This window comes from Microtus pennsylvanicus, chromosome 1, assembly GCF_037038515.1.
Source record: "Microtus pennsylvanicus isolate mMicPen1 chromosome 1, mMicPen1.hap1, whole genome shotgun sequence".
Taxonomy (NCBI): Eukaryota; Metazoa; Chordata; class Mammalia; order Rodentia; family Cricetidae; genus Microtus; species Microtus pennsylvanicus.
The window spans coordinates 29,912,402-29,935,489 of record NC_134579.1 but is presented as its reverse complement, the minus strand read 5'-3'; the positions used below and the strand labels follow the sequence as shown (position 1 = coordinate 29,935,489).

The 23,088-nt window shown below is 39.9% G+C and overlaps 2 protein-coding genes across 11 annotated transcripts in view; one reads left to right on the top strand and one right to left on the bottom strand.

Moving 5' to 3' along the window:
• The first annotated feature begins 4 nt into the window (after positions 1-4).
• Donson (DNA replication fork stabilization factor DONSON) lies at positions 5-8,601 on the top strand. The gene is made up of 10 exons (XM_075960262.1): positions 5-469; positions 951-1,028; positions 2,319-2,522; positions 3,496-3,674; positions 4,141-4,319; positions 5,302-5,380; positions 5,477-5,581; positions 5,841-6,039; positions 7,174-7,386; positions 8,128-8,601. Exons 1-10 carry the CDS (start codon positions 167-169, stop codon positions 8,263-8,265), a joined length of 1,677 nt encoding a protein of 558 aa, XP_075816377.1. The 5' UTR covers positions 5-166; the 3' UTR covers positions 8,266-8,601.
• A 355-nt stretch (positions 8,602-8,956) lies between these two features.
• Positions 8,957-23,088, bottom strand: part of Son (SON DNA and RNA binding protein) — a 32,919-nt gene continuing 18,787 nt past the window's right edge. For 2 of the 10 annotated variants that reach the window (XM_075960136.1, XM_075960146.1), the window contains 6 exons: positions 17,962-18,072; positions 16,870-16,986; positions 12,807-12,954; positions 10,720-10,791; positions 10,512-10,627; positions 8,957-10,022 (listed from right to left, as the gene is read on the bottom strand). In XM_075960136.1, coding sequence (XP_075816251.1) covers positions 9,864-10,022; positions 10,512-10,627; positions 10,720-10,791; positions 12,807-12,954; positions 16,870-16,986; positions 17,962-18,072 — 723 coding nt within the window. In that variant the 3' untranslated portion in view covers positions 8,957-9,863. Of the gene's footprint in view, positions 10,076-10,511; positions 10,628-10,719; positions 10,792-12,806; positions 16,114-16,198; positions 16,739-16,869; positions 16,987-17,961; positions 18,073-23,088 lie in introns of those variants that run through there. The other 8 variants (XM_075960153.1, XM_075960172.1, XR_012909593.1 and 5 more) reach the window with 8 other exon arrangements.

Sequence of the window (23,088 nt, the reverse complement as noted above, 5' to 3'; positions counted from 1 at the left end):
CAGTTGGGCGGGGTGGGGGCGGACAAGTGCGCATGCTCCAACGGGGCTGGCCCGCGGCGGGGCGGGGCCTTGGGGCCGTCCAGTCCGCGAGCAGCGCGGGGCCGGGGCGGGGCCGGGGCGCGCGGGAAGCGCCGGCAGGGCTGCGGGGACTCCTCCGCGTTGCGCCATGGCTGTATCCGTTCCCGGCTACTCGCCCAGCTTCAAGAGGCCGCCGGAGATTGTGCGGCTCCGCCGGAAAAGGTCTCGGAACCACGGTGCCGCCGTGCCTTCCGCACTACCGGAGCCCACGCCCCGCCGCGCGGCGCTTGCGGCCGGGCTGCCCCTGCGCTCCTTCCCGAGCTCGGGCGGCAGAGGCGGCGCCGCGACCGTCGCCCGCAGGAACCCTTTCGCCCGCCTGGACAACCGGCCGCGGGTCGCCGACGAGGCTCGCGAACAGCCGTCTCGGGGTCCGCAGGGAGCTCCGAGCTCGGTGAGTCTCCGCCCCGGGCAGCCGGTGGTCAGGGGTGGGAATGGGCGCGAACAGCCGCCGCAGCCCTGTGTCCTGGGGTGGGGGTGGGGGGCTGCTCTGGAAGATAGCTCGTAAAGTCCTCAGAAAACCCCATCCTGCAAGGCAGCTCGCATGGGCAGGCACAAGAATCTGCCTTCTCAGCTTCCTTCAGGTCCTCCTTTTTCTCGAGCACTCGAAATAAATGTGGACATGGAGGACTGTTGAGGATGAATCGGGTCAGAATTTACAAGCGTTTATCTCTTTTGGTCTAAGATTAATGAATTATCAGTTATTAAATGTGTCTGTCTGTCCCTTCCCCCTGAGGTGAAGGAAAGAAACGTTGGTAGTATATGGATTTGAGTCCCCACTCTCAGAGACTGGGGTGCCAGGCAAGGCCTTCTGTATGTAAAACAAGTTCCCTCATCGCTTAAGTTTTAAAGACAACTTATTTTTTTAACCTCAGCTTTTAGATTCTAATGGGGAAAATAATTTGCCGTGGGAGGAAGCGTCTCATGAAAGAACTGTCATCGAACTGTCGCAGGTACTTTTTAAAGCTGCGTTTGTTGTGTGTGCTGTAGTTGTGTATTTGGAGGTCAGTCCTTCCTCCATGTGGGGTACCTGGGTTGAACTCAGGTAGTCAGTCTAGCTCAGAGGCAAGTGCCTCTACCTGCTGAGCCATTTTGATGGCCTAGCCCAGGTACTGCTTCTTAAATATGATTGAAATGTCTGTTCTAAGAAACACTTCTCAGTGGCATTTCGCTTGGAAACTTAGTTTCACTAACAAACCTAAAGTCTGGGACTATTCCTTGGTCCATGAGATGCTTGCCCAGCATGCAAGCATCTCTCGGGGTTGGAGCCCCAGCCTCACATGAATGTGGGACATGATGGCAGTGAAAGCAAGACTCTCGAAAGTTTGAGATCATCCTCAGATACGCAGACGGTTGAGGCCTGGAACACAGGAGACCCTGGTTTCAAATCAAAAACAGAAGTTGGAGAGGTCGTTTCCATACTAGTGTTGTGATAATAAGTATGGGCTGTGGTGGCCAAAGCCTGCTGTGTGTGTCCTGCATGTTGAGCTAGCAGTCTGCGCTCCATTGGTGGCTCCCACACGGTATAGTTTGTCCTAATGGGAACAGACTGAAAGAGCTCACAGGATCCATTCCGGCTTTCACACAGCCTTCCAGAGACAACTCCCCTGGCAGGATATTTTATTAGGCTGCTCCCTGAGGGAATCCTTAGGATATGGAGCATATGGACTTGAACAGCGGGTTGTCTGTCCTTCCTTCCTTCCTTCCTTCCTTCCTTCCTTCCTTCCTTCCTTTTTTTTAAAAAATACTTCAGGAGATGTTTTTTAAACCCATTTTAGCTCTACCAAGGTTGCTTAACCCTTGGTCCTAGTCACTGTGATTCATACTTGTTAAATCCTAGGACATTTCTCCTTCGTGTCTGCAGTACTAGATAGAACTGTAAAACTAAAAAGTGAAATGTGACCCCACCTCCCCAGCTTCTTGTTTACCTGGTGAGATGTGATCCCTCCTTCCTGAGCTTGTTACTCACTTAGTTTATGCATTGCTTGGTCTCAGGAGCCAGTTTTGTCCTCCCAGCTCAGACGCTCAGGCTTAGGCAGGTGCCATTACCTGCAGAGTCCCTGGCCGGAGTCCTCTCTTGGTAGCTTGGTTTACCTCCTTTTAGAGTTCACAGGTGGAATATTTTTTTAATTTTAGACCATCCCTAAATTTTGACATTTAGTGATCAGGAGTAGAATAACTATGATCTTTGTATTAAAAGAATTTTATGGAAATTCTAATTTTTGTGTTCATTGTCTTCTAAGAGTCAACATGTACCATTCTCTGAATCAGATACGACTTCTTCAGAAGGTGCTGAGTTACCTGCGGACTGGAGTATTAAAACCCGACTCCTTTTCACCTCCTCTCAACCCTTTTCCTGGGCAGATCATTTGAAAGCACAGGAAGAAGCCCAAGGTCTTGTCCAGCATTGTAGGGCCACAGAAGTCACTTTACCCCAGAGTGTAGAGGTAAGTCTGAAGTGAAGTAGCCTGGGTGGGAAGGTGTGTGTGTATGCAAGTGTGAGTGCGTGCTCACTCAGGCCAAAGGCAATAGTCCTGTGTCATCTTCTCTCTTTCGGGCAGGGTTTCTATGAGTCTGGAACTCAAATATTTTAGCTAGCCTGATGACCAGCAAGCCCAAATGCTCCTGTCTCTACCCTCCTCCGTGCTACGGTTAAAGGCATTCACAAGAAAATCCCAACTTGTTGTATGGGTGTCGGTTCTTATAACCTCTGAGCCCACTAGTCTATGTTGGTGTTTCAGGCTAAGTGTAGAAGGAGCTGTCCTTAAAATCCACACTGCTTTCTCTTCACACACCCCTTGTCCCATCATCTGAATGCCTCAGGAAAGGCAGCGACTGGAGGCCCGTCTGTGCAGATGTGCTTTTTCTGATGCATGGTTCCACACACTGTGTGCTGTCCAGAAAGACAGACTACATTTTAACCTCCATGACAGTTGCTGATGCTTCCTCATAAAAAGCATTAAAAATTCTTAGACTGGGCTGAAAAGATGGCTCAGTGGTTAAGGGAACACACTTTCCAGAGAGCCTGTGTTCAAACTGCAGGCACACATACAGATAAAAATAAAAAAGGAGGCAGAGGCAGGCAGATCTCTGATTTCAAGGCCAGCCTGGTCTGTAAAGTGAGTTCCAGGACAACCAGAGCAGTTACACAGAGAAACACTTGTCTCGAAAAACCAAAAATAAAAATATTTTTTTGGGGGAGGGATTGTTTAAGACAAGGTCTCCACATAGCTCTGGCTTTTCTGGGGCTCACTGTAGACCAGGCTGGCCTCACAGAGATCTGCCTTCCTCCTATTAATGGTGTTCAGCCACTACTCCCAGCTAATCTTTTAGAATTAGATTAAATGATATATCAGTGTCTCTCGTGAACTTTTATCTTCCTGATGAGTAACAATGTCCACTCTCTGCTCTGGAGTCTAGGATCCCAAGCTCTCCACTGAGCTCCGTTGTGCCTTCCAGCAAACCCTTGTCTACTGGCTTCACCCTGCCTTTTCATGGCTGCCACTTTTCCCTCGAATTGGAGCTGATAAGAAGATGACTGGAAAGCCCAGTCCATGGTCAAATGATGAAACTCTGCAACAAACTCTACTGAGTGACTGGTAAGACCAGAAGACGTGTGCATTCCAGAGGTAACGTGCAGAAGCAGGGTTCTCTAGCATGACTAAGGGTTCTGTATGCTTCTGGACTTCATCAGGGGCTGGTAATGACCGCGCGGACTCCTTTTGCTTTTTTCCCAGCCTTATCCCAAATGTCTGACGTCTGTATCGTATAAGTACATAGACAGGTCTAAGCCTTCAGTGCCGCTCCCTGTCTGTTGATGCTTTTCCATGGAAGTGGCTCAGAGTCTGCAGCCAGTCAGGAGTTTTGCTTGAATGAACCTGTGTCCCCCCACCCACAGTATGGAAGAGTCAGCAGCAGCACCCATGCCAGTTGCAGTCCTCAAACAAGTCTCACGAAGCTGCAGAGGCTCCGCTCAGTACTCATAAAATTTATGTTGTTTTTATCTACTTGTCAGAATTAAGTTTAAAATGTTTTAACACGTAAAAACCTTGTTTTGCTTTGTAGGTCTGTGAGTTTTACTTCTTTGTATAATCTGCTGAAGACAAAGCTTTGCCCCTTTTTCTACGTCTGTACCTATCAGTTTACTGTCCTGTTCCGGGCAGCAGGATTAGCAGGAAGTGATGTGGTCACAGCACTTGTATCTCCTACAACTAGAGGTTTAAGAGAAGCTATGAAAAATGAAGGTAATAGTTTAGATTTAAGGTTGGGAGTCCCTCTTGCCCCAAATGCTGAACTTTGGGGGCTGGAGAGATAGTTGCTCTTACACAGGCTCTGGGTTTGATTCCCAGCACCCACATGGTGGCTAACACTGTCTGGAATTTCAGTTCCAGGAGATCCAGTGCCCTCTGCTGGCGTCTCGGCACCAGATACACAGAGGTACACAGACATAAGCACCCATACACATAAGATGTTTTTAAAAAAAAACAAAAACACTTTTTGTCTTTTACAAATTGGTTATCAATATTATTTTAAGAGATTTAGTTCATCTTTTTCAGAGTTCTTTTTTCTGTCCTATTAGTAAAGCTGTCTCTTAAATGTGACTGGAAGTCAATTGTGCTGCTTTTCCTGATCTCTGAAGTAATGTACATAATAGGTCCCCAAAGTCACTGTCTTTTGAATTGATTTTGCTTTTTTAAACATTTTTACATTTATGTATTTATTTTGTGTGCATATGTGTTTCTGTGGGTACACACATACTGTGGCACACATGTGGAGGTTAGGACAGCTCATTTCTTCACCATGTGAGTGCTAGACAGTGAACTCCACCCACTAAATCATCTCACCTGTTCTCAATTCTCTGACATTTCCAATTCTCTAACCTTCCTCTTTAATAATTTTATTTTATTTTATTTTTGGTTTTTCGAGACAGGGTTTCTCTGTGGCTTTGGAGCCTGTCCTGGAACTAGCTCTGTAGACCAGGCTGGTCTCGAACTCACAGAGATCCGCCTGCCTCTGCCTCCCGAGTGCTGGGATTAAAGGCGTGCGCCACCATCGCCCGGCCTCTTTAATAATTTTAAAACTGGGTTAACCCATCCATTATGGATCAGGAAAGGGAGGGAAGGATAAAGATGAGTCCTGGTTAATAGAGAGCCACATCTGTGTCCCCAGCAGTAGGACACTCGTGGTAATTAAGAAAACTGAGTTATGTTTACTTTCCCGATGCAGGTGTTGAATTCTCTCTGCCTTTGCTAGAAGAAAGTGGCCGCAAGAAGAAAGGACGAGAAGCAAACCTGGAGTCTGAGGAGTATGTGCTTATGTAGGCTTTCCACAGTCCCCAGTTTCTGAGGGAGCTGTCAGAGCGCCCTCTCGGTAAATATGCTTCTAACCAGCAGTCTCCTAGGGAGCCAGCGGCCAGCGATGAAGATGAAGAGGAAAGCTTTTCTTGGCTGGAAGAGATAGGTGTGCAAGATCAAATTAAAAAGCCAGACATGATCTCCGTCAAGCTGTATCCTTTCTGTTGTTATTGAGTTAATGGTTTACCACTGTTTTAAGTAAAGACAGTCCACGTTGGTCAAGTGCAAAGTTTTTGTTGGCTTCTATCTACCTTATTCAAATGGTCAGCATTTCATTTAGATTTGTGAAATGAGATGAGGAGCCCCAAACATATGGAATCAAGGCAGCTTGATGTGGGATTTTTTTGTTGGTTTTTTTTTTCGTGTACTTTTTTTGTTTTTTTTTGCTCTTTCCTTGATTGTCATTTTCAGACTTAGAGAAAAAACTGAAGTACAAATGGATCACAGACCTGAATCTGTTGTACTGGTGAAAGGACTCAACACTTTCACGTTGCTCAATTTTTTGATCAACTGCAAGAGCTTAGTTGCTACCTCCGGTGCACAGGCAGGCCTCCCTCCAACTCTTTTATCCCCCGTAGCCTTCCGAGGTGCCTCGATGCAAATGCTTAAGGTGAGCAAGGATGTCCTTTGCCTGCAGGCGGTTCTTAGTACAGGGTTTCACTCCTGTGTAGCCCTGACTGCCCTGGAACTGCCTCCATAGACCACTCTGTCTCCTGAGGCCTGGGATTGAAGGCATGTGCCACTATGCCTAGCTCAAATTCCCCATTTTGAAAAAGTAATCCTAGGGACTAGGGAGATAGATGCCTCAGTATTTAAGAGCATTTGCTGCTTTTGTAGAAGACCCAACTTGAGTTCCCATCACCAACATGACCATGGCTCACAGCCATCAGTAAATCTGGCTCCAAGGGGGTTTGATGCCCTCTTACCCCCACAGGTACCAGGCACAATGTGGTGACCACACCTTTAATCCCAGCACTTGGGAGGCAGAGGCAAGCAGATCTCAGTAAGTTCAGAAAAAACCAGGGCTACATAGTGAGACACACACCCCCTGCCTAAAATTTATACTTGGGAATTTTTTTAATTGTTGTAGTATGCTTTGCACTTTGTTTTTTCTGTACTAAGACTGAGCCAGGGTTTGGGGCATATTGACACATTGTATGCTGACCTACATTCCCAGTAGTTTAGTTTTTGCTTTCCCCATTAAAAATAAATATTATGTAAGAGCTCGTGTGGTGGAAGGATGATCACCTGGGTTACCTGAGACCCTTTCTCAGAATATGTGTACTTTATATGTATCTATCCTATGACTTTATCATATGACATAATCCAATCTAGCCTCACACTCACTGTAGCAGAGGGTGACCCTGAGTTCTTGACCCTTTGCTACCAAGTGCCAGAATTACAGGCCTAAGCCACTGTGCGCACTGAATTTTGGTTTTCTTCCCTCCCCCCATACTGGATAAATTATAATTGGCAACATTTTGGTGTTCCCTTCATTTGTCATTTAAGTCGCCTAATCCCGTTTTATGTACCAATGCAATCACATACCCACAAGTAGTTACAGATCTCAAAAACAGGGAACGTGAAGCAACATGTTAAGTATTATGTAGCCATCTCAGGAAACAAAAGTAGTTCGTGTTTCCTATCAGAAGAAACCCTGAGTAAAAATGCACTGGCCACATCTTAAGCTAAGGGACAGATTGAGTTATGATCCTAATTGCCTTTTTCTTTCAATTTTCTGAAGGCACGAAGCATTAATGTAAAGACACAAGATCTTTCTGGGTACAGAGACAAGTTTAGTTTGGAGATCACAGGTCCTGTCATGCCTCATGCTCTGCAATCTGTGATCATGCTACTCAGATCTTCACAGAGAGGGTCATTCTCTGCTGGGATGTATGCACATGAGCCAACTGCTGCATTCAATGTCTGCCTGCCACTGGAGAAGGAACCGCATAGAGTAAGTAGTCTCAATTGTAGCTTGTGTCCTCTTGCTGGGAGAAATGTCACTTATGATACACCAGATTTGTATCAAGTTATAAAGCAAATTATGAATTAAGGAATAGCCACATGTACATCATAAAATTTATGAAATCAGGCAATACTAAAACTTTCCAAACCTAAAAAGTACTTATTGCCCTCACAACTGAAGTTTAGTAATGCCTGATTTCTTTGTAGTTTATGGGAATGCAATTTACTAGAGCTAGCTTTTCCCTGTTTTTCATGTATTATTTACATGTTTTTCATGTATGTTATTTGCAGTTTTGTATGTGCTTTGGGCACAGCATTGGGGACTGCACATAAACACCTGGAACTGATGGCTCAAGCTATATTGCTTTTCTCCTTTTTAAGGCAGGGCCTTTTCAAAACCAGAATTCACTGACATGCCTAGTCTCAACAGCTAGCTTGCTTCACGTTCCATCTTCAGAGGCTGGAGTTACAGGTGCACCATCATGCCTGCCCAGCATTTCTGTGGGTTCTGGATACCCCAACTCTGTCTCCCCATCCTAACTGCTCTCCTTTGAATTCTAACCATCTTTAGACTTTAACAACAGTCCGTAATGGACCTGGTACCTGTCACATTTGAAGGTCTTGTAACCATGATTAAGTGACTTTTACTTACCAGTGTGTATGGTGATTAGTTAAAAACTCCGTGTGGAAGAACTAATGTGTTTATGGATGTGTACTTGTATTTCTGCAGAAAGATGCTCCTAAGGACCTTGCTAACTGTGGGCTGCATCCCAAAACCCTGCAGCAGCTCAGTCAAATACCACTACTGGGGAAGTCATCCTTAAGGAATGTGGAAATGAATGACTACATTTTTAATTGGAGATCCTGAACACCAAAGTAAGCCTAAAGGGAAACTGAGGAAAAGCTTCCTAGCAAGGAAGGAAATTGATGATTCTTAGGTCTCTGGCTCTTTAAAGTTCATTTTGGAAGACTATGTTTTAAAATACTGAAATGTTTTTAAGCATTGACTTTTTATATGAACTTTTATTATTAAATGCATTAGTTTTAGGTTTAAAACCAACATTTTGCTTTTGTTATTTTCATACATTTTCAGTTCAGGAGATGCAAGCTGTTTCCTTAAACCTCAGATAACTTGAATGACAATTCTATATCTGCAACTTGATTGTAACCTGAGTAGAGAACTGAATTAAAAGTGTTGCATTAAGATTACCTGTGTGTGTCTGTGTGTACATATATATATATATGTACACACACACACAGCACTTAATCCATTGAGACTGATGGTCCTTAGACTAGTAGTGGGTTCTTTGGAGACTTGGGAAATGTAGACCTGACTGCAGCCTTGTCATTAATGATTTCTCCGGTATCCACTCACACTGTTGTTCTGTCGAGTCAGACAGAAGTGTTGGGATGGTCAGTCTGGGGTAGTCTGTGTGTTTGCATGTGTGTGTAAAATTCAGCATTTTCAAATAAACGTGCATAGAAATCACAAGTATTGGGTAACAAATAATAGTACTTAGTTATATGTGTTCCATAAAGCCAGAAAATGAGACACCACATTTATTCCAGAGAAGGTTGTATTTGGGCCTTAAGCTTTTGAAAATAAAGTTTAGAGACATAGCATATGAATACCACTGTAATACACATGAATATTCTATCAGACCCTAAAAAATTAACATCAACTTAAACTTTCTCATATTCAACAAAATAGTGGCTGATTGCCAATTTTTATTAGGTAAGTTGGTTACAGCATTTTTATTTACGTCTATCTAGGTGTAGCTGAAATTCAAAATGCACATCAAAGTAAAACTATATCACAACTCAAGCCATACTAAATATGTACTTGGCCTCTGAAGTAAAATTCTAGTTGGACTTCCATTCACTCCCTTCTTACGATCCAAGTGGCTTTAATGGGAATGCAGGACTTAGTGCTGATCATGACACAACAGATCACTTTCTTTTCATAACCTCTACAAAAATTTAAGTAAGGGGGGGATGGTGGCATTAGCCCTGTGGAACAGATCTTGCTTCATTACTTTAATAACACTGGCCCAGTATCTGTCCAGCAGAACCCATTGTGAAATAGTACAAGGTGCACAGCCCTTCACTGATTACAGGCAAGTGTTACAGTAGCCTAGCCATAAGGAAGGGGAGTTACATCATAGTACAAAATACAGTATAAAAGCGTTATTTAACATTCCACACTGAATATTACTGATGCCTTCAAACAATTGTTTTGATGTTAGCCACTTAAACAAATACATCACTAAGGTAAACAATATAAACATACCAAAACCCTGTATGGTTAAATACAATTTCCATGGTACAAAAACCAAAGCCTGGAGATGTTTGTACAGATTGCTTTTTACACAATGTCTTAAATTGTGAAATATTTACAACATTAAGGAGGAAATACATTGTGATGCAGAGTAAAATTATCTGAAATGATTAATATAAAACCTCAATCTATCTACGTGAGGCACTCCTGAAGCAAGTGGCATTAGCCATGAGGTCCTTTGGTACAAGGCCCATTGCTTGAAGAACCACAGTAGCTGCTGTGGCTTTAGCATGCTTCTTATTAGGGCTGGCAAAGCTGGGCTGGTAAGCGCTTCCATTAATCAATACCTATTCAAGAAAAACATACAATTGGGCTGGTAAGGGCTTCCATTTCTCAATACCTATTCAAGAAAAACATACAATAAGAACAGCATCAAACTTTAATATCTATTAGCTTTGTACTTTTTCACTAAATTCTATAAATAATTTACAAATTATAAACCCCAAATTAAAATTAATCTCAGCCCAGAAGCAGTAAATGATTTTTAAAAGGAAACTGCAAAATAAGTGCAGGTCTCCGCATCATTTCAAAAGTACTAATTACATCCCCCATTCCCCTAGAAAATATAAAATATTAACCAGATTTTGCCAATGCCCCCCATTTAATTTTCTAATTCTTAATTATACATTAAAGTACCCCTCCAAGTTAAAAAACCCACTCTTCCCACATATATGCACATCTGTAACCCACCCACAGAATATTAACACTGGTTGTATCACACCTATCCCTTAGCCCTCTAATACTGATAAATAATTAGTATATAAGTTCATATTTACCCTAAAGAGAAAATGTTTGCGATGATCTGGGCCACTATCATGGACCAAGAGAAATTCAGGTGGTTGCCACCTTCTTTTATTACAGATTTCCATCAAGGCAGACACAGGATGTTTGCCTGTAGAGAGAAAAACAAGTATTATAAATATTTACACCAACTTTTGCAACAACTTTATGATTTCATGGTATGAGTAAGGGTTTTGTTCTCACCTGATAAGTCTTTCATTGCAGCAGAGAAGTTCCCAGACCTCTTCTGTGCTCTCTCTCCTACTGCAACAAGACCTATAAAAAGGAAGCCAAAATTTACAGTTAGTATTTTAAAATTATAATAGATGGAAAAAATACCTCCTCCTACTAAAACCAAAATACTCATGCCTTCAAATAAAATACTCAGTAGATTTCTATCAAAATGGACTTTAGTCACAGAGCACTGTCACAAAGATCTGAGTCTGAACCCCATCAACAAATTCTGAGAAGCCAGCAGTGTTGAAACACACTTGTAATTCCAGCACTTGGGTGACAGGTGGGTCCCTGTGGCAAGTGAGACCCTGTTTCCAAAGTCAAGGTGGATGGTGCCTGACATCTACCATGGGATATTGATCTCTAACCTCCATTTAAGCGCACACTCAGAGAAGGGCCATGCCACTGCCAGCCAGCATCTCAGTCTTTTTTCCTACAAGTTTAAAGAGTGGAAAGTACTAACTGCAAGTATCTTTACAAATTCATCTTTTAAAACAGGTTGAAGTTAAAAAAGTATGGTTCCCGCAAAACAAAGGCACACACAGTGAAAAAGGAAGTGTCCCAAAAATGAGACTCTGCATCTTTAACAAATGCAAGCCCCTCCCTACTTACCAACCAGTGCAATTTCCCACTTTTTGTCTTTAAAAAGCAAACTTTTCAGCCACTCTATTGCTAGAATATAAATCTCCCTCTGTCTAAAAGTTCACACATTATGTTGAATAACTTCAATGTGGATACTCCCTAGAATTACACGAAACCGACTGGGTTCACAGATAGTCTACTCCCACTGATCGTTGAACTTCAAAAAAAAAAAAATCCAGTTTCTAAAAGTCATGTCTAAATTGTATATGGTAGCACATGCCTATAATCCAAGAATTTGAGAAGTCTAAGGCAGTAGGATTGGGGGGAGGGGGCTCAAGGTTAACCTGGGCTATATGATAGATGTCCCTTTTGTTTATTTTTCCCAGACGGGGTTTTCTCTGTGGCTTTAGCTGTCCTGGAACTCACAGAAATATGCCTGCCTCTACCTCCGGCTATTTTTTTTGCTTTGGTTTTTTGTTGACAGGTTTTCTTTTTGTAGCCATGGCTATCCTAAGTCTTACTCTGTAAACCAGGCTGACCTCAAACTTAAGAGATTTGCCTGTCTCTGCTGGGATCTAAGGCATTCACCACCAGGCCAGGCCCGTATCTTAAGTAAAGGCTTACACAAGGAATATGAGCTACCAACCAACATTCAATGCCACTAGCTAGCTGTTAACTTTAGTTACTATGTGCATATTTCTAAAACAGCTAACAGAAACAACAATTCCAAGGTCCCCAACAGGAAGTAATGAAGAACTAATACTGCTGACTGCGGCTCATCTGTGATTTCACCCACAACACAAAAATCAAGTAGAAACTTAAGAAACTAAAGTGTCTAAGAAAAAAAAAAATCACACCTTAAAACGAACCAAGGGCCGTGATGACATAGGCCTGTAATTCTAGCTCTTGGGAGACAAGGCAAGAAGATCATTGCAAGTTCAAGGCCACTCAAGGCCCAGCAGAGACAGGCAAAAATACAGACTGTCTCAAAAAACCACCAAAAAAACCTAGAGAGATGGTTCAACAGTTATTTAGTCCCAGGATCCAATGCCCTCTCTGGGCTTTATGGGTACTGGTATATGTTGCAAAAAAAGCAGACCCAAGAAGATGTTTCCACAAATAAGGGTGCTTGCCAGTCATGTCTGCACAATAAATAAATGTAGCAAGAAAAAAAAAAAAGAAAACAACCAACAAAAAAAACCTGGCAAGCATACCTGGTAATCTCCATTAAAAACAAAAGAAAAATTTTATTAAATTTAAATATTCAAAACGCACACAGATTTTCATAGTAACTACCACAATGCAAGTTATCAAACTAGTATCTTCATCAACAGAAACTGCTGTGTGTGAAAAAATGTGTTAAAGGTTTCTCCAGCAAAGGCTATTCATTATTTGTCTCCAGTCCGTGGTCACTAGGACCAAAATAAGATAAAAACAAAAGAAAATGGGACTCAAAATATTTCAAAAGAACTTACCTTTCCGGTCTGTCTTAAAATCAACGAGGATGGGTTCCTTATTTCCTTCTTTGTTCTTTCCTAGCCCTTCTCCTTCTCTCCAGCCCATTTTTCTCATCAGGACAGCACCCATTCCTCCAGTTACTGGGGCTGCTCTTAAAAACTGATCCTATCCAAAGAAAAAAAGGGAAAAGGCCCCCATTTTACAGTTAGAACTGAACTACAATGTTAAATCTTCCTTTACTTCTAGATCAGTAGCATTAAATTGAAACTCTACTATGCTTAGTACATTCTGTAGCTTATGTTCTAGTAATAATTACCAACACTTGAAAGTCAAATGGCAATTTTAACAGTTGCCCCTCGATGCCCCCCTCCAAAAAAAACAACAACAAAAAAGAGCACTCCTGTTTTCGTCCACTATTTAGGTTCACTGGTATCTCTTCTTAGCTTGTAAAATAAAAAGAAGGCAATGTTAAAACAGTCAATATTATTATCTCAGGTATACCTAGTTTATGAATAAAGCCTAGAAATTATTTTAAAATAGTTTGAACACTGAAGAAGCATACAGTTGTCATCCAGTTTTCTTCCCCATTCTACTATAAAGCAAGTATCAAATTTTTACTTAGAAAATCCCTATAAACAGAATACATTTACATGTAGTAAGTTATAAGCACATCAGATATCCTGAGTATACCAAATCTGAATTCTTCTAAAACCTGGCTTGATGTTAAGAGACTTAAAAAACTCCTTAAATGTTTACATACCTAGGCCTCGGTAGCAGCAGTGTTGTGAATAGTACGGCTGGCACTGACCGGGGCAAGAAGACAGCTACAAGGATTTGGCCCTGAAACAAGTTTCCATACAGAGGGGTGAAAGTTCACAGGTTATTCTGTGAACAATCATCTCTCTCGTATCCAACCCACTGAACCATAATTTCCATCAAAGCAGCAAACCACTTAATGTCCTGAGCTGCACAACTATGTGCATTAGCACGGTCAGCAGTCTTGGATCTTCCAGCTGAGAAATGGCCAGTGCTCTTGAAATAGGTGTCAATGCACATTCTATCAGTTATGAATTCTGCTGTTGATCTAGGTGGGGTTTTTTTCCTTTTTAATTGAAGCATCTCTAAACAATGTTTTATTTCAGATTATTATAACATTTTACGTTAATGTTCTCTGCCAAATATATACTAAGTCATTACAGAGTCAAATGTTTAGTAGCTCAGCAAGCAGGTATGCACTCTTTTTCCTTCTATCAGTAAGCTGATCCTTAAAAGTTATATTTTTTACACTGCAGTAAAATATATAAGCTTTGTTTCCCAGCTTTATAATTAAATGTTGGGGAGAAAATATGCCAAGGACATGTGACTAGACATTAAGTTTAACAAGGTGCTCTGATGGAAGGAGGCAGCTGTGGAGGTAAAAACATACCCCTGGTTCAGTTCCTTATTTGGTGCAGGCCATGCATTGTGGATGTATAATAAAGAGAAAAGTTAGCTGATGCTTGGGTCTCCACTGCCTTGATGCTACACACCTAGAATGACTATACTTACTTCAGGTTCATCTCCCCTCTTTTCCAGGTAACACTCCTAAAAAAAAGGGCAACTGTACAGACAGAGTACAATATAAATCCCCATGTAGCCCAGTTTTCCACTTCTGTTTGCTATTAAATTAGCACCTGCCTCTTTACCCAGTGTAAAAAGCTGTCTTGATCTAATGAGACCACAATAACCAACATTTTTTATGAAATTAAAACCCAAATAATTTGAGAACATAAAGGTCCATTAAAATTAATGAAGTTTTAAATGTCTTACTGATAAATGAGAATATAAATGAAATATTTCTCTTAATCTAAAAGTATTCTAAAACAAACTAAAGAACACAGGGTATTTATTAGTTGGTATTCCCTATGGTTTTTAATACGTGACAGTGCTGGGCCAAGAAAGCCAAATGGCCATTTCAACATTTCCTAAACACAATTAATGGGTGTAGAAAAAATGTTTGAAAAATGCCAATGAAATTTTAATTGCCTAATGACTCGTAAATAATGCTCCTCCAGTTTCCATCCAAATACTCTACCCAGTAATTCACAATACGATCATTTTACTATTGTTGATTCCTTCTTAATGTAAGAATTTGCTTCCCAGATTATATCCTATATAAAATGTAAAGCTAAATATTAAACAATAACTACTTACAAGCTGAAAAACAGCACAAATCTATTTATGAGACGGTGTTAGGGAGCCACTTAAGTGCAAACTCACCTTGGAAATTCACTTATGTTTATCTGCTCTTTACACATACACAGAGAGCAGCACATTTCACAATGGAAAACCTTCCAGAAGCTTCTACCTGGCAATGCACATGAACTATTACAAGCATAAATACTCACAAATACCAAACACTGAGCTTCAGAACCAAATAAATGAAACATGACTGAACGTGTGACTTTCGAAAGCTTGCTTACTACCTAAAACTGAGGGCCCCAGTTTTAATGCCCAGTGTCAAAAAAAAGTAAACAATTCCTCCCCACTAAAATGAAAGCTACTTTTCAACTATCAACTTCTATAATTTATATGAAGTATTAATATATAAAATTAATCTAATCATTAAAAATATTGCTAGATAATCCCCTTTCCCCCCCAAAACCAATGCCTAGGTACATATGCGTGCAACTTTCTTAACAGGGGAAAGGCAAGCACAATGAAGTTGTGTAATACCTTATATTAATTAGTTAATAAGAGAACCACAGGGAATGCTTGCTATAATAAAATGTTATGATATTAAATGTCCAAAGCAACAAAAATTTTCTTTTTTGAAAACTTCAGTTCATCCATGAGTAGCACTCATTCCAATTCTACAAGTAATAAGGTACCCATCACATCACTGATTACCATTGTTGGAGACATTGATAAGAACCTGTCTCCCACCACTTGACATTTGGGAGACAAAAATTCCAAGGAATTACTTGCCCACGATCACACAAGGAGTCAGGAGTACAGCAGGACAAAGAAACCTTCCCAATCCAAGAGACCACGCAGCCTCCCAGTTTCAGCACTGCTGTTGCCAGTACTCCTGAAACAAATTTCTCATCACCCATCCAACCAAACCACAGCCCGTCACCAAGCATCATTTCTTCAGAATACCCCCTTTTAACCACCTAAGACTCCCCCAACAATGAGGTAGCCGTAGGTAGAGTTGAAAAATATTGCAGGAATCTGAGATCAGGTGCACCTACATCTTCGTAGCATGAGATGTCCGTCCTCTCCCTTGATTTTAGGTCTTACATATCCTGTTTTTTCATGAAGTCAGTGGTTCTCAAACTGAGCCTGTGGATCACCAGAGGCCACCAGGACCTAAATGGTGGTCCACAGATAGTTATCTCCAGCCCACCCCACCCTCTTTACCCCCCTTCACAACTGCCCACCCCACATTCCACAGCCATCCTCCTCCCACCTTTCAGTCCCATGGCAAGTTTACCACATGCAGTATTAATCAGGGCCTCCCAACCACTTCATTAGATCTAATAGTTGACCACCATATAGGGACCTGGGGCTAGAAGTCATAATAGGAAGGTAGGAGCAAAGGTATTTATAAGCGGGTGCAGGCACTAATGAGAGGACAAGGATAGAGGAATGGAATATTAGGGTGGCAAAGGGCTCTTGGGGGTAGTGATCCACCAAAACTAAACCTGTAATAAAGTATCCCGTGATGAAAATGTTTGAGCACACTGCTCTGAAATGATTAGGTTAGTAGTCCAACAGGAACTGCGGAGGATTCTGAACAGCACCTGGTACAGTTAGCATTCAAAACAGTTAAGTAGAGCCACCCCCACTAAAACCAACTGCAAAATCATGAAAAACAACCACCTCCAGATATAAAGTGAGTGGCTCTCGAGCCGTATGTGTGCATTTGGCATTTTGTCAGGATTTCAGCCCATCTTCAGTGTCCATCCTGGAGCATATACACATAATAAACTTACTCAGGAACTTAGGTTAGTCACTTGCCTCTCCATTTTTAAGGTATGATTATCAAAACAACAACAACAAAAAACTCAGCTTCTTATTTTTTGATAGTCCGTGTACCTTTTTAATCCAGGCTTGGGCACCAGTATTAGCCAGCTGTTCCTGTGTTAGGACTTGCACTCCTGTACTTCCTGTGAACTGCCCAGGGATAGAGTTCAACTGAGCCCAGGCATCAATCTGAAGAAAAAGAAGCCACCATCTTCAATAAGTAAAAGTACTGATCTGATGAAAGCGCCACACTGGTAGTTTAATTCACTGAGGAAAAATGGTTTGGTTCCTGAAGTAGCCAAATAATGATATATTTAAAGCAAGTAAGTTTTACAGCATTCAGTGAAATCTATTAACGCAAAAGAAGGTATGAGGGTTCGAGATGAAAAATGTAGTTCTTATGGTCAAAGATCTTTGCCTTTGTCATTTGACGTATCATACAAATGAATCTAAATAATTGCCATGATCATCTAAATCTTTTGTGAATCCTGCCAGATATTAACTATTATCTACCAATAGCATAGTAGAGAAAATGGTCAAAAGCATAAAAAGTAGAGCACATCGCTCACCAACACCTACTGTGCTGCAGAATCAGGTATCTTTCATGTTGCATTTAATGCATACCTGTGTTACCAGCAATGCTACTTCCTACCTAAACTGTTCCTATATAGATTTAGCATAAAATGAAAAGCTACTTCCTTCCTGTTCAAAGTAGACTCTGATTCATTATTATTTGGTAATGAACCCCACTTCTACTTACGAGTTGTGGGTATCAGCTGACTACTGCTTAGCTCGGTTTGTTTAGCTGAAACAAGGAGAGTAATAGTAATACCTCATAGAGTTGTTCTGGGCACTTATGTGATCAGACTGTAATCTCTTGAGGGATTTATTTTCTATTTTGTTCTCAAATAGTTCTTGCCATAGTATGCAATAAACATTTTCTTAGTCTAATTAGGTCTAAGTCATTTTTATTTCAAATAAGTCAGCAATTAAGACAGAACAAAGTATAACGAGTATTAAGTATAAAACAGCATATGTAGACTTGAGTCCAGTTCTCCACTAACACACACCTGAAAACGGTAATGGTTTCTCACAACTACTGTTGTAATGAGTCAGATATCTAGATAGTAAAATTCTCATTTAATCATTATAAAAGTCACATACCCGTTCTTGAGCTCGATTTAACATACTCATGGCTTCAAGGTCAAATGCATTCTCACTGAGTCTCTTCTGAGCAAGTGCCCGTTCACTCATTGCTGTTGAGATGTCCACAGGCTAAGAAAGAAAACATAGATAATTATCCAAAATTACCACAGTCCCCTAATTCTCTCGGGTGCTTCTATGTCTTTAGATGCTACATGTAAAAAAATAAACCATAGTCTATATAATTAAGATTCTTGGAAAATGAGAAGATTCAAAAGGCAAAGAGGACACTCCTGGAAAATAGAAGACAATTAAGGTAAGTTAGTTGTCAAGTAGTAGTCAGAGGCAGAGCTCAGTCCAAATTCTGATTTCATCAGCATGTTTTCTATAATATCAAACTAGAACCATTGAGTTTCATTATGAACTCATTATCGGTAGCTTTACTAACAAATGGTCCCGGTTTTTTACTTGTTTGGTTTTTCTTTTGGGGGGGGGGGGGTTCAAGACAGGGTTTCTTTGTGGCTTTGGAGCCTGTCTTGGAACTAACTAGCTCTTGTATACCAGGCTGGCCTCGTAGATTTTTAATGGTTATAAATGTTAAACTATTATGATATTCTCTATCGGTTCATCTTACTCTAGTTGATTATTAGTGTAACTTCGGAAGCAGTAAGTGAGGTCCGTGGATAAGAAGCAGAACACCACTAGAGTCAATATAACTCTACTCATAGCAGGGTTCCGGGGAGCACAGACAGGAATGGATATGCTTTGATCCTAAGAACCCAGGAGCTCAAAAAATTCTAGTCAGTACGTAGTTATTTTGAAGTACATACATTTATTACCATAATCTAGAAATAACACTGGTTTTTAAAAGTGTTTAAGTCTTCCCCCAAAATCTTGTCATCTACCTTTGAAAACTATGGTTAGCATGGGAGGTAGGTCACCACCATCACAAATTTCTTATATACAATGAAAGCATAGCCTCCTGTGCTAAGCAGGTGACAGATTTAAGGGCTTAACCACTTTATGATGAAAACAAACTGAGTTTTATGAACTCAATATTCTCTTTCAATATCATTTAACATTTAATTAACTATTATTTTCCAGTAATTTCACATAATAAATTTTTTTAAAAAGTGTTTACTGCAAAGGCTTACTGTTTTCACATACATAGGTATTGTATGGACACTGCAAATGAAAGTCAGTAAAGCAGCTTTTAAAAAAATAGAAGCTAGCAATAATCTCACTGTGTACTGTGTATAATTGTTACAAAAATAAGTCTATATACCAAAGGAAGGACCAAGTATCTTTTTCCCAACTTCAAATTTGCTTACGTATCACTCATTCTAAGTTATCTTGACTGAAATTGTCTTAAGACTCCTTTCACTAACAAAGTATACTTTTCTGGCTTAAAATGAAAATAAATAAGTAAATAAATAAATAAACACAATTGATGCCCATTAGACTATTGTAAATGAAAGCTCTTACTTGCTTAGTTAACAGTATTATCCATGCTTAATATTTAGTTTTAAGGTCTACAAAAATGAGGACAACCTATGTAAAGTCACAACTTAATACTATACTCATTTATTGTGAGTTAATTCCTGGGACTCAAATCTCTTCCAGGTAATTCCTGAGTCTTTCAATGTGAATATAGTTATTTCAGACCAAAATTTATTATTTCTTAGGCCTACCTTAGATGTAAAGTTAATTGAACTGTCAAGTAGAATTATCTTGTAGATATTTTTGTCTGTGCAGACCCACCAAACAACCAAATGAGACACATACCATTGCATTAGTCTTCTTAAACTTACTTTGGTTTCAGAGCAATTAGGTTTGCAAAGTCATAGTAAGTTTTTATTCTTGAAAGACACTGGGGAAAATGTCTACTCATTCCAATCAGAACCTTTCAATATCCAACATAAAGTTCCAGCTTCATAGCCATAAAATACACTGAGCTCTAACTAAATCTAAGTAAAACAAAAAAATTTACCTAAAAATCTGTCCTTTACTGGCCTGTTTACACTACATTTTCTTGTAAACTTGATTGAGAAATAACTAAAATACTCCTTCTAGAGCCCAAAAGAAACTCCTTTAAGCCTCAGTGTTATTTCATATTAAATTAAATACTTCATATAAAAGACATGTTTAATATACCAACCTTGATGTTTAAATAAGTGACAACTATTTCCTAATCAACTGCATTTATTTTTTCAAAGGCTTAGCAAATCATTAAGTTTATATAAAAAATTTACTTATTTCCTATTTTATGTTGAAATATATCAAAAATTGAGACAGTCTAGATTATGTTAGGTTGGGAATATAGCCCAGCTGTAGAGCACTTGCCTAGCATGTACAGAACTATGAGTTTCATCTCTAGCTTCACAAAAGGAGGGGGTTTAACATCTACAAGAGTTTTATTCAGCTTTTCAAGGTTCATATTATATGCTAAGACATAAAGTACTAACTAAACTGCAGTCCCCAAAGCATTAATAGTTAAGAATCTGATAAAATGTTACATGGTCTCATTAAAACACATAAAATACAACAGCTAGCTGGGCATAGTGGTACAGTTTTATTTCCAGCATTTAGGAGGCAGAAGCACATGGATCTAGGTTCAAGGCCAGCCTAGTCTACATGAAAGAGTTCAGGCAAGCCAGAGCTATGTAGAGACCCTGTGTTGGGAAAACAACACACACACAGCAGTTGGAATTTGGGAACTTTAGTGGCTAGTGACTGCGACATTGAAAAATGTTTTATATTCTTAACCAGTCTTTAATGTTCAAAAATAAGAAATATGAAAGGTTCCAGGTTTCCCTCCACAAACTAAAAAGAGATATTTGTAAAGTCTGTAAAGCTACTGTCAACTATTAACATGTCGTTTCTTCTATAAAGTAACTGTGGTGCCACTACTCTAGGTACTAGAGCAGAAATGTTGAATTCCTTCGCCTAAAATAAAGAAAATCTATAAAGTGTCCTGAATTACAATTCTCACATTTCTGTAACTCCTTATCTAGAGGACTGCAGCTGCTCTACAGTCTGGACATGAGGTCACCACCACAATCACACACAGACATTAAGTTCACTTACTATCCCTCTGGGAAGCCAAGCAGTTTCTATAAACAACAAAAAAACCTAAAAATTTCACAGAAATTCAGTGACTGATAGGAAAGAGCTTAAGGTGAGTGCGCAGGGCTAAATTGGATTATTTTCTACACAGGTGACTGCAGGTTATCTCAAAAGGCATGCAGCAAACTCTAATAACAACTAAAGAAAAACAACCAGCCTAGAAAACATTTACAATACTTAACAAAAATGATAAAAAAAATGCATCAGATCATATGAAATAACAGTGTCAACTTCAAAAAGGAAAGGCACATCAACATACAACTTCCCTAAGTCACTTTTTCATATAAATTATGAATATTATTTTTATTATACAAAATTCTATACCATAATTGAATTATAAGAGAATTAATTAATATTTTTCTCCTTCTAAGTTAAGTGCGTCAGAGAAATTCGGGGTTACCAGCCTATAGAGATCTAGGGAAAAAAAGAGTAAGTAACAAGGCTATAATTTACATCTAGCAGTATTATAATTCAAGAACTATGCTTTAACTAAGCCCAGTTACAATTTTCATCCTTTTCCAAGAAGTGAGCTTTGATAATCTTCATAAACTTAGAGTTTCCAATTTCAAGAGAATTTTAGCTACAAGGATGTAGACAGGATCCAATACAAACCTAACACACTGCTTGAGGCAAATGAGTTAGCGACTGTGCTTATCACACCACTTGTGCATGTGTCCTACCTCTAATCTACAATAAGCCTTTGCTGACCTTATTAAAGAACTGTCTTTGGCGACTGCTTTTCTAACATGAGTTTTCCAACTTTGTTTATAAATCAGATTGACACAAATCAGATTGAAAATTCTGTAGTCACTCCTTTCTGAGGATGAAGCTGGCTGGTTTCTGGGAAGGAAGACGATGCTATGGCAGAAGGGAACACCATCTTGATGAGTTGTTTTCCATATACATGGATTTATGCAGTTTCATTCATGTCAGCACACGCACGTGCAAGACAGTTGTGGGAGTAGGAATAATTTAGCCCTTGTGAAGATAAAATTCTGTCATCTTCGCTAAAATGTTTTGTGGTCAAGACTGAAGATCCATAAACTCCAATTATACTTATTAAAACAAAAAAGACTGATTTTAAAAAATATTACCTTGCCACTTAGAAAAAAATTTTTGCATTACTCTTAAAAAAAAACACAACATCATTTGGAACCCTACTGAAATCAGGTCAGTGCTCCTCTGGTAGAAAGAACACCAGCTCTACAAATAAAGGAAACTTAGATGGTAACTAAGTAACAAGTTGAGTATTATCTATTGTCAACTTTTCTTAGGTGTCTTTAACATTGCTACAGAAATAAATAGATGAAAGCAAAACAGTCGTGTCCCTTCCTAAAGTTTGGAATTCTTTTCATTACAACCGAAATTACCTTCTACCTCTGCGCCTAGATCTTTGTTGTATAAATAGCTCAGCTCTCACTGTGTTACTTTCCCCACAGACATCATGCTTTATTCATCTGATCCCTGGCAGAGCTTTCCTTCTGTTTCAGTGATTCTGTCCTCTCCTGAACACTGCCCCCTTAATTAGATTCTAACCTTTGATGGAAGACAAGGCTAGACATCACTTCCAATGTTGAGACTGAAAATGGCAGTCATAAATTTAAATAAAAACTTTCTCATTCAAAGAGCATAATCAACATGCACTTTCCCATGACTCAACAGAAGCTAAAATTTATAATCATTTCCTCAAGAAAATGTCAGATTTCTACAAAATGTCTAAGTCTTTGCTACAATGGAGATTCTCTCTGGCTATGTTCTTCCCAACTGTTTAAATAATAATCTGAAATAAACTACTAAAAGCATATATATATATATATATAAAAAAATAAAATCAGGACATCTATTTTTGTACAACCCTCACCTGGTTTATATTCAGCTACTACAAGAAGATTAAATTAGCTGCAGATGTCAGTTAGCTTTTCCTCCTAAGATGTGGCAGTAGCCCGCCCGATTTGGGGATTAGTAAATGAGCACTAAACTTGTTTCAACTTAAGTCCAAACCAGATACCCTTCTCCTCACTG